Source organism: Hyposmocoma kahamanoa, unplaced genomic scaffold, assembly GCF_003589595.1.
Source record: "Hyposmocoma kahamanoa isolate Upper Pololo Valley unplaced genomic scaffold, ASM358959v1 81, whole genome shotgun sequence".
Lineage (NCBI taxonomy): Eukaryota > Metazoa > Arthropoda > Insecta > Lepidoptera > Cosmopterigidae > Hyposmocoma > Hyposmocoma kahamanoa.
The window spans coordinates 4,709,397-4,721,987 of record NW_020654080.1 but is presented as its reverse complement, the minus strand read 5'-3'; the positions used below and the strand labels follow the sequence as shown (position 1 = coordinate 4,721,987).

Sequence of the window (12,591 nt, the reverse complement as noted above, 5' to 3'; positions counted from 1 at the left end):
GACTTGGGACATTTTTTTCGTGGTTTTTGTATTAGACCCGTCGTCCATTTATTTGTAAGTCAATGATTTTAGCAGTTTATTTACATTTGCAAATTTAACTTCGGTCTTGGAATTTCGATTACGATAACATTGTGATTTCATATTTTCATACTGAAGTAGAAAATAGTCTTATGTGTCAATAGGTAATTGTTGTTGTATGTAGAAGGCAAGCCGAATTAGAAGGTACGCATTAAATGTTGTAATACTTCTACGACTTGAGGAGAACAAATTTTTTGGGAAGTCGATAGTAATATTATATGTTAAGATCATAAGGCGTGTCGGTTTGTATTGTAAATAATAACTGTGTTTTAATTATTTAATCTTCAGTACTTCAATAGAAATGCATTAGTGGTTAACGGTGACGGTGACGTGACACAATGATTACATATTTACTGTAAAAAAAATTAATTATAAGTTTTAACTGTGTCTACTGTTTGTTGACCCAAATAAAAAAAAAACCTAATAATATTAACCTTTCGATCGGCACCATAAAAATACAGAATGTTTTTTTTTCACATTTGGTCATTTCGATTCCCGTGATCACATGTGGCTTTTTTGTAGCCCCGCACTAGGGAAACCCTATATCGCGGGTGCCATGGACACACACATCGACTACCAAAAATTACACCAAACTCACGAAAGAAATAACTGTAGGCCATACAATTCCGTGTGGCAGACTAGCATGGTAACTGTTCGGCCATGGAGGCAGCAGTTTATTATACCTATGGTAGGTACCTACTTCTTTATTTCTATAGCCGCTCAGCATCGTGGAAGACATTACCTATTCAATAGTAGCTTTAGTCAAAATATTAAAATAAAATTTGACATTTTGTATACCTAATCACGTCGTTCAATATAGTCCAAGACGGCATTGGACTCACATGTGGCCTATGCTCCAAAAATAAGTTCATTATTAAAATCAATTTGTACTTATAAGTATCAAAATCAACCATATCCATGTACACTGCGCGTACGCATATGTAACCCGAAACCGTGGACCACAGTAGAGATACTCCAGGACAATGCCCGCGCGCCATCTTGCTTGCAACGTTTTCACTTGTCTATTGATTTTTAGACAGGTTTACCGTATTAAGTAGAGATGAGGGCTCCTTATGGCTCATTGTCAACCACAGTATTTCGTTTGAAATCTCCATGACTTAAAATTTAATTAAATGTAACAATAATATTTACTATCGAGTTCTTAGGTTTTAGCGATTGTTTTTATTAATACAAAGATGGAACACTTACAAAAAATTCCTTCCGCTGAGGTCCGTTGGTTCGTTCCGTGTTGGTTTGCTAGAAGACGTCGGTTCGAATCCGACCGGATTCGAATCTTTGTATTAATAAATTATAAACATTCATATTGTTAAAATAAAATAACTTATAAAACATAATATATGTAGCGTAAATTGGAATGTTCTTTATAAACTTAAAAATAAGGTATTTAATTAATAACTTTTGTTACTATAGTGGAAAAAATAAGAATGCAAACCGCATTAATATTAGACATAACTGGTTAATGACTTTACCGCCTCAGTCAACCGCGACCATAGGACCTGTTATGCCTGCCTTTCCACCAGAGATGTGCGAGGTAGTGAGGCGGTGCGAGGATGTGTAGCGGCGCTGTGAAACGGTGTAATGTTTTCCACCAAAGCTTTGCGAGGATGCGTTACGAACTCTTTTTAGCTATGCGCGGGCGGGGTAGGGTGTGGCGTGGTGAGCGGTGGCGATATGTCAGTGTTAATTGGTGTCATACTTTCAGTATCAACTCTAGGTTCCTACACCGTTTTGCACACATTCCTCGCCCGCGTCTCTCGCACTCTCTCTGGCACACATTTCTCGCTATTTTGTATGTACAAATACTTAGCTCCGCTAATCCTTTTCCACCGACGCTGCGCTAAGCGAGGCTAGGAAAATGAAGTAATCCTATTGGTGGATTTTTCCTCGCACGCTGCTTCGCCACGTCGCACATCTCTGGTGGAAAGGCAGCCTAAAGGGCCCGAAACTTTGGTTTGTTTGAAAAAACAAATATACGCGAATTAAATGCGGAAAAATAGTTTCATATTGGTTACTGAAACCATAGAACAGAACACAATAATGTATTTAATTTTATCAATGTCATACTATTACATTTAAAAAAATAATGTCAAGGGATAGTACAATCGTTACCAGTATAAACAATAATAATGAGAATAAAAAAGCTGTATAACTGAAAAAAAAAACCGAACGAAAAAGTTTGTGGAATTACATCTATTTGCTAAGTTTTATCGAAATCCGTTAACGGAAAGTGGGTGAAATCCAATAAACCGGATTCAGCCCCTAACTTGCCATCCTTAGAGGTGGAATATTTGAATGCGATTACTACTTTTTTTTTGGTGAAACAGGCAAATGGGACTTGTCAGCTTATGTCTCATGGTGACAGACGCAGTGGCAGTGCCTCTAAGATCTTTACGATTAAAAGCTCTGAGTGGCACTGAAACCGTTATGGATAGGCGTGTCGCTCTGCCGTCCGCTAACCGACAAAATAATTTTTTGAGATATCATAAAAAACCATTTTCAGAATATCGAAATTGGTTAATGACATTTCAGCTATGCGCCGCTTGGATAAGTTCTGATAAGACGAACACGTTAACTAATTTTTACTGTTTTGAAAAGAGAATTTTGTGCTCTATCTTTTGCTATTTGGAACGGATATTTGACCATTTGTCACATACGCGTTTAAGTAAGTGAACAGCATCGCTTACCGCCAGGCGCACGACTTGTGAGTCTCGTCACTTGGTATTATTAAAAAAAAGTACCGAATTATCCCCTTTCCAACAAAAAAAGGAATCATCGAAATCGGTGCACAAATTCGTAATAGCGTATCATAGACACAAAAAAATATAGCCGATTTGAGAACCTCCTCCCTTTTTTGAAGTCGGTTAAAATATAGGTTGACTATATTGTCAAAATACAACGACGTCAAACAAAATTACAATTTCTTCGAAAGAAATTCCTTCAATTCATTATGTAATGAATGTAAGATGTTTGGTCATTTGTAACCCTTTTCTGGTTGCGGGTAGATGTTTGTAGAATCCCTGTAAACCTATATAGGTGGCCTTATTTCTAAGTATCAGTATTATTGTTTATCTATAAATAATATTTTGTAAATTTTAAAAATTATGCCACAACTACTGGAGTGACCCTACAAGCAAGAGATAATGCAGGCACTTGCGCAGGAAGGTAGCACAGGTAGTTTTTTTTTTTTTGAAAATATTGACTACAGTTCGCCACGTCCTGAATTTAGAAGCAGTAGATCTTATTGTGAACCGCACCGGAAAGTGCGCGAAACCGTTCGAATAATCGTAAACGTTAGAAATCGTAGTGGACGAAGCGATTCATCCCCTAGTTTGCCACCCTTAGAGGTGGAATGTTTTCTTCAAATTTAAATGGGACCACTACCGAGCTACCCTCTTTCCAACAAAAAAATCATTAAAATCGGTTCAAAACACACACAAACACAAACAGCGTAACAACACTTAAACAACAAGTTACGTAATACTATACTGACATGTATGCGGCTGTGGCGTATGCAAAAGGATCCCATTCAGCTGAAGTCACAATCTAAACTAGGCAGTGACGCTGGTTTTCAATGGAACCTAGCCTAGCCCTTTTTAGTGCTGATCGACTCAGTTTCATGAAAGGATCATTTCATGGGGATCAATTTTTTAAAATTAAATTTGACCAACTTCTGCTGTTCCAATTGTATAATAACGTACACACTCAACATAGCCCCGCACTAGGGAAAACCCTGTGTCGCGGGTGCCATGGACACACACATAGACATCTATAAATTACACCCAAACTCACGAGAGAAATAAATGTAGGCCATACAAATATTTCTCCGGGCCCGGGAATCGAACCTGGGACCTCGTAGAGGACGTGGGAGTCCGGCATGGTAACCGATCGGCCACAGAGGCAGTTGAGTATTCGTCCCATATAATGATCGGGATTTCCCCATACTGTCCCATTTAAAAAGAAACACTCTGTATATCAAATAGTATAACTTTCTTATTTAAGCATTAAAAGTTATCGAGTAATTTCGTTAGAATATTTAAACCTATCTCCTGAAAAGTTGCCATTTGCAAAAGAGCCCTTATTACACCATGGATGGGTGCGAATTATTATTATAGTACCTTTAATGAACTATGGAATTTGTCATAAAGAAAGTGAAAATTGCTATTTTAATATAGCAATTTTCACTTCTCTCGTCCCTTTAAGTGTAATAGTGACCTATTCTTATTAGTATCCATCTACCACTTACGATTATGCATTTTTTATTTTTTATTTTTTGCATGGCAAATTGCATGACGCCTCTACCGATCATAACAAGAACTAAAATTTGCAAAATAAATATTTTACGCGGTCGCCAACGTCACCCACCTATAAGCTAAGGTAAAGTAAATAAGTTCTTATGCCATTGCGTTAAAGTCGATATTTGTGCAACTGTAATATGAATAAGTTGTACTTGGCATTTGCGTGTAGACCCTTGCATAGTTTTCGCTCGAACGCATTTTATAATAATCTCCATCCGTTCATATATAGGATCGTTCATAGTAAAATTGTATCTTTTTAATTGCATATTTTAAGTAGAATTGTATCTAGTCAATCGTGACCATGGGACCTGTAAAGGGCCCGAAACGTCGGTGACCATGGAACCTGTTAAGGGCCCGAAACGTCGTTTTATTTGAAAAAACAAATGTACGCTATTTAAATCCGGAAAAATAGTTTCATTTCCTATGTGTAACAATCGCGAAAATCTAAGAACTCGATTTGTATCTTTTTGTTTTTAACCGACTTCAAGAAAGGACAGGACAGTACAGAGTACTAAAAAACTATTTTTAAATTACATCTATTCATATCGAGTTCTTAGGTTTTCGCGATTGTTACATATAGGAAATGAAACTATTTTTCCGGATGAATGTCCACCGTGACCATGGGACCTGTAAAAGGCCCGAAAGGTCGGTTTGTTTGAAAAAAGAAATATACGCGATTTAAATCCGGAAAAATAGTTTAATTTCTTACATCTATTCGTTAAGTTATATTGAAATGGGTTACCGGAAAGTGCGCGAAACCCGATTCATCCCCTAGTTTGCTACCCTTAGAGGTGGAATATTTTCTTCAAATTTAAATGGGACTACTGCCAAGGTACCCTCTTTCCAAAAAACCTCCTCCTTTTTTTGAAGTCGATTAAAAAATTTGTTACGTATAATACAAAAGTAGATCAGACATTGTTTAATTTAATTTCTTTAAACATTATTTTCTCGGTTATGAGTTTTTGTCACAAGCTCCCTTTCAACTAACGGCGGCAGGAACTTTATATTACGGAATAAAACAGCTTTATTCTTTGGGAAATACAGTTGTGTTGTAAGTTCAAAGGTTTAAATAGAATTACTTTACCTCATTATTGCCTAAATTACCAATTATGATTACAATTGCTTGCGTTCATATGAAACTATAATTACTATATAATTTGGGTTCAAAATTACATTTCCCAGACGAACACGAGAAACTGTGAGCAATTTTTTTTTATATTAAAAAAGAAATTCTTTATCGCAATTTGAAAACAAAAGAGGAAGATTGACAATGAACATTGTGGCGTTGGTGCGGGCGCAGACGGCGGGCGATTGCGAAAAAAAAAGGTTTGTCCATACGATAAATTATGCATGAAAATAAACCTCATTATTGTGCGTTGTTAATAAAGTCCTTATTTGGCTGAAAGCGTTACAGTTAAGACGCTGAAAAGCGTCGATGACCTTGAGCAATCTATGTTTTATGCCAAGCAATGCGTCTCAGCTATCACTGCCGACTATGGTATGTGTAAAAGAGAAGAAACTACTAACATTTTGCGCGCGTCTAAAAAAGGGTTTATTTCCAAAATTAGTTTCAAAATGGAAAAAACAAAACAACCACGGTTTTCATTATTGGATAATACCTTATTCTTCAAAATTTTATCAATTTTACTTGGTATATTACGGATCTAAGTGCGTTAAAAGCGTAGTTTAAGAGGTAAGTTTGAAATTTTTTTTGTCTAAAAAATATTGTAAAACCGTGTTTCGGAAACAACAACATTTTAGATACTATGATGAAGAAAAATACACATTTTTTAAACTGCCACAAGTTGAACGGATCTTGTTAAAAACGCTTTAAAGCGTAATTGACGGCATTCAGCGTCTCAAGACTACATAGGGAGGAACTATACTATTTCATTCCGCATTTCCATAGATATAATACATAGATATAAAAAACCGTAGTAGCTTAATGGTTTAACCAACCTCTTCACAAGCAGAAACTGTGGGTTCAAATTCGGGCTCGTACTTCTGATCTCTCACCTCACCTCTTTTCGGAACGTATGTGCTGTAGTATAGTCGTTTTTCCTCCCCTAGTTGCTAGTCGCCGAGGCGTAGGACAACAGGCAGGCAATCGCGTACTTGACGGACTCCGCGCACACGCACGCTTTTCGGTTTTGCATAATGTATCTTTTCTTTTGTGTAATAATATGCAGACACTCAGAAAAAATTCGTTCGATTCGCCCGGATTCGAACCGACGACTTCTAGCATACCGTGCCAGACGCTATACCAACTAAGGCACGGAGCGAACCAGCGGACCTCCCAAATTCTTAAATGTGCTTGCGTCGTATCTTTGTATTTGGTTTTATCAACGACTTTTTAGCCGTAGCGCCATCTATGAGAAATCTATGTCAGACGTCTTCTAGTTAGTTAGCTGGTTCGTTCCTTGGCTTAGTTGGTATAGCGTCTGGCACGGTATGCTAGAAGGCGTCGGTTCGAATCCGGTCGGATCGAAGGAATCTTCTGAGCGTTCGATCTCTGTATTAATAATTATAACAAACTAGTGGAGTGATTTCATATAAAAATAATTGAATATCAATTAAATTAAAATTTAAATATGTAGACAGTTTAAATTCCAATAAACTTTTCAAGTTCAAAGTTCTGCCTTTTTACTACAAATTGTCGCCCAAGATGGGGCGAAATTAGCCAATTTGAAATTTACCTTGAGACATATATGACGAACTTTCCGGTGTAGGAGAACATCGTGATAAAACCTGCACGTCGAAGAATGTTCACAACCCTCGGATTACGTGCGAAATCTCGTGGACTATGACCTAACCCTCCGCCTGAGAGGAGACCTATGCCCAGCAGTGTGACGTATAAATGGGTTGACGATGATAATGGTACTATATATGAGAAAGACTTTAGAATACAAAATAGCTTAGAGCGATGCTACATGATGTGTTGCGACGACGTCGTCCCATGATGCTGCGTTGTACTACAATACTCGTCTCGTATAATGATGTATACGAGTATGTAGTATTTACGTGTTTATGATTTTCTGTTTGGAACGGTAAAGGTGAAATTACGGGCACATGGGACTTGTTAACTTATGTCTCAGGGTGACGGGCGCAGTGGCAGTGACCCCAATATCTTTGCGATTTATAGCTCTGAGTGGCACTGCAACTTGTTCGTCCCGTCACTTGGTATTATATAATAAAAATAAAAAGTCCCAGACGCTTCTTTTGGTGTAGTTTCTTTCGCATTTTGTGCGAATCAATAATATGTTATTGTATCCGAATTTGGGGCAGCGGCGGCGCCTGTAAGACTTACCTACTGCCATTTGAACGTGCGCAAAGAGCGGTGTTGAAGACCATTATATTTAAGCCAAGCGACTATTCCACTGCTAAGCTATATACTGAAACCGGGGTTCGAAAAAATGAGGCAGTTACATATACTGGAATGTGTGTTACGTCGTCATATAAATCTTCCCTTCGACCCCATCTCACTTAGCAGAAGACAACCGCATATTATTACACAGACCCATGTTTAGTTTATGTGAAACGGCGATCCATCATACTCCTATTAATACAAGTCCGGAACTTAGAATAGGTTATGGTGGTTTCAATGGGAATTCACGAATTATATGTACAATGTTAATAGTTTTGATATACTGTACATCACAACAGCTTGTACATGTACGGTCGGTGCCGCACTTACGTATCCACTATTTGTGTAGCACTTAGTAAAGATGCTTAAATCAGCGCACCGATGTAGGATCAGTGAAAGAAAGAAAGAGAGAAAGAGAGAGAGAGAGAGAGAGAGAGAGAGAGAGAGAGAGAGAGAGAAATATTTATTCTATGAAGAAACAACACAGCACACATACATTTAACAATTACGAAACATGATTATAACATGTAAACAAACCGAAATAACAAAGGGGGACAAAAAACAAAAATTACATAATACACACAAATAACACACAAACAGGAAGCAAATACCGGTAACAATAAATAATCAAACGATTCGTCATAACATGAGCAATGTGCATGCTGTGCTGCTACGGAATCCGTCATCCACTCAGCTTGGTGTCGTTTCATTGCATGTGCGGCGATGCTTTTTCAGTGGTTCCGGCAACAGGGAACCCATTGCACGGAACACAGTACACGACACAGGCGTTGGCACGGAACACAGTACACGACACAGGCGTGTATAATTATGGATAATAGTATAATTGTAAAATAAAAGTGCCATTGCAAACAATAGTGCAAAAGTGCCCTCACTTTTTACTCGCTTTACAACCTTTTCTTCAATAAATTGTTATTTATTAAAAAATTAGAATTTCACGAACCTGGGACAAGGTATACACAATAATGTGTAAATAATGAGTATACGTTCTTTCCAATAATTTCCCGACGATGATCTCTATGATAAGGTACGATTGCCTTACATACCGTAACTTGGTCAAGGAACTTGTGTCTTATATTTTACACGTGGTACTAATACTTTTAGTGCTAGTTATCTATGTCAGGTTTGTATCGAGGTAATAAAGACTGTAAGGGTCGGTTCAGATAACAACGCTTTAGAGGCGTTTAAGGGGTCACCGCACTTATTAACGCGGAAACGGCTTGACCGGGTCTGAAAATGTTTTCCTGACCGGTTTAAGGCTGCGATTCCGAGAGAGTAAAGTTCTAACGCTTGTCATCTGAATTACCCTTTAATCTAGATAAAAAAATTGTAGCAGTAGAGCTCCTTGTGAACGAGTTCGTCCAGGGAAGTACTGACACCTTAACGAGGTACCTGTACAAGGTCGCTGGGAGAGAGCCGACCCCTGTCTGCCACCAGTGTGACTGCGCCGAAGATACGGCGCAGCACACGTTGGCGGAATGCCCAGAGTAAGCAGAGAATCGGGCGGCAATGGTCGCCGTGGTGGGGCACGATCTCTCGTTACCGGCTGTAGTTAAGTCTATGGTCGGGAACCAGAGATCGTGAGAAGTGGTGAGCTCCTTCTGTGAGGTGGTCATAGCACGGAAGGAGACGGCGGAGCGGATCAGAGAGGATGACATCTTCGGTGATCCGCGCCAGCGGAAGAGGACAGGGCGGAGGCGCCACGCGGAAATGCGCCTTTTAGCGCCGTAATGGGACTCGGGTGACGAGTCGGGGATTACTCGTCGCCCGTAACATCCAGTCCCAAGAGGGTAGGACGACTTCCACGTATTCCAGGAAGCAGCTCCCAGGTGCACAAGAGGCAAGGGCCACCCGTGAGGGTTCGCGCGCCAAACAACTGTCGCGGACGTCCGCTCTTTGGGGGTCGTGGGTAATGGGCAACCGGTATCATAACCCCCACTAAGCGGCTAGATGGAACCATCCCGGAGTTTTAGTGGGTAGGCTTCCCTTCTGGAGGAGAGTCCCACATAACCCTGCGCTTCCCCAGGCGCGGTGGTATGCGTAATGCATTTTACCGGGTTAAAAAAAAGGGCGCCTGACGCTTCCTTTGCCCATCCTCGGCCATCAATCAGTCGTTGAGACCCGACAACGATCGAAAGTCCAGGATGCTGGAACTCGGATCATGGAACTCAAATGGGGCTGGGCGGGACAGGTGTCCCGCCCAGCCCCATTTGAGTTAGGTGGGTAGGTACCCAAGGCAAGGTGATGACAGATGGAGCAAGACATCGACTGATTGGTGGCCGAAGCAACTTTAGGGGTATTTATTTCAAACATAAATCAGAACAAAAAAGAGCTAATCCGGTCACTATCAAGGATTTTTGTCATTCAAATACGCAGAAGCGGTAATAATCTTAAGTGTAAAGTTTTTGTTTCACTATAGTTTTAAGCCTCGTAAATTGTAAATTTTAAATATCAACCGGAATCTTATTACAGAAGAGTACATTGACCCTTAAATGGATTTGTGACTTTGTGAAGACGACTGTCAAGGAGAGTCAGTTTATTTTTATTCTTCGTGTTAATGTTATGTAATGTTACAATTTTTCGGAATTAAATCGCATATATTTGTTTTTTCAAACAAACCAACGTTTCGGGTCCTTTACAGATCCTATGATCACGGCTGATTCGGCGGCGAAGAAAAAATTGTTTCATTTCCTACGTGTAACAAGCACCAAAACCTAAGAATTTGATAATTGGAAAAGGAAGTGTGCGGAGGAACTTTTCAATTTAGTTCCACCCTCACCGTTCCTCCTTCGGTCGACTAGAAGGTCCGGAATACTCCATCTGTATGTCGTTGATATACCACCCCCTTCGCACTAAGTACTTTGCTTCCTCCTTTCTGATGCGTACATCTATGTTTCCCGAAAAGTACAATTCGGAACTATTCAAGGCTAGAGTGAATAGGCATTTTTTAGGCACACGCGCACCATTGTCGGTCACATCGTCGCTTAACATCAGGAAAGATTGTGGCTAAGCGTGTGTCTATTATTTATTTAAAAAATCATTAATGCACTGTGACGTGTAACAATGTTAATTTTATTGGAAACTTTTATATTGGCCTTACTTTAAAAAAGTAACATTACATTCACTTAAAAATACAACAAAAAAGCTGTTTGAAACCTGCAGGATGAAGCCTCTATCACTGACTTCAAAATGGTACTCATGCTTTAGTCGAGTCACATTTAAGATATAGTATTAGGTTTTGGGGTAATAGCTACCTACGACTATAACGTAAAAAAAGCTTTCGCCCTACAGAAAAGAGCAATAAGACCCATAGTTACAATTCTGTCCTGGGAGTCCTGTACACCTTACTTTAGATAACTAACTATTATTAATAGTTCCTTGTCTCTATATTTTGGAGTTGTTAACGTGACTGAATTTAGTAAGGAGACCAAGTCAAATAGGCTTGTTACTAGGAGGAAGTACAGACATGATGTAATAGCACTGAAGTCTAATATTGTTTAACATAGTCCAAGATACCAAACAACAAAAAAATTTAATGGTCTCCCTGCTGAATTTAAAATAGCACAGGATCTTATATCATTCAAAAAGGGTTTGAAACATTTCCAGTTGGATAAATCATTTTATTGCATTGATGAATTTGTTGTTGGAGGCTTTTGACTTTAATTTATACGTGATAAAGATATCTACTTTGACATTGTTATTATTATTGTATTATTATTATCATCATTATTTTGCATTAATGACTTGTTAATATAAATTTTTGTTTTATTAAATTAATATTTGTTATTTAAATAAATAAATATTTGTTACATTAAATTATGTTCGGTCTCTTATTATTTTGTATTTGATGTAAGTTTTTAAAGGTAGTTGTATTTTTTTTCAACACAATATATTTTGTTAAGGAAATAAGTAAATAAATACAGATCTGCAACAAGCACAAATGGGCATGCTCTAGACTACCTAGTTCTGGAGCAAAGATAGGATCTACAATGGAACAAGCTCGCCCAGAAGATGCCTATTCAGTAGCACTTTACAGATACTCGAGCTGTATGTGCTCGGAAACACAGTCGTAGGCAGGGAATTCCATTCTTGGGCTGTGCGCATTATAAAAGATGATGAAAAGCGCTTAGTACGCCTGAAGGGAATATCGACCAATTAAGGATGATAGAAAGGAAAAGAAAAAGAGGAAGACCAAGAATGGCGTATTGTGAACAAATAAAAAGGAGATCAAAGTGAACAGCTATAGAGATGTCAAAGAACTGGCTATGAATCGTGAGAAGGCTACAATGACAAGAGTGTGGCTCTTAAATAAGATGATGAAGGATGATATCCCGCTGTACGTCTGGATGTCCAATGGTAAAAGGGGGCAGGTGGGATGAGCTGATGGAGCTCATGGGCATACTCACCGAAATATATCTGAAAGTTTTTTTCGCCTATCTAATTTTACGCCTATCCATAACACTCAGATTTTTAAATAGCAAAGATCTGGGAGGTGTTGGCACTGTACCCGCCACACTAGGACTTAAGTTGACAAGTCCCATGTGCTTGTAATTTTGCACTTCAAAACCTTGGCCGCAGTAATAAGTAAAGTTGCAGTACTCCCAGGACGAACTTTTTCAAAAGGAGTTCTACTGCTACTAAAAGGTTTGTTATAAAAATATCATAATAATCATTAAAAAATATGAAACTCTCTTACTTTCCATCCCTTACGCGTTGCTTATTGTGCTTGTCGTGAAAATCCAGTAGTTCCCGTATTAAACCATCCTCTAGCATCTGATCGACTCTCGCGTTCAGCCGCTCATCATGGACCGCCTG

The 12,591-nt window shown here is 38.8% G+C and overlaps 1 protein-coding gene across 1 annotated transcript in view; it reads right to left on the bottom strand.

Annotated features, from left to right (window-relative positions):
* Window positions 1–12,591, bottom strand: part of LOC113234023 (tRNA dimethylallyltransferase) — a 278,793-nt gene that overhangs the window by 7,820 nt on the left and 258,382 nt on the right. The window contains exon 5 of the mRNA XM_026469250.1: window positions 12,473–12,588. Coding sequence (XP_026325035.1) covers window positions 12,473–12,588 — 116 coding nt within the window. The remainder of the gene's footprint in view (window positions 1–12,472; window positions 12,589–12,591) is intronic.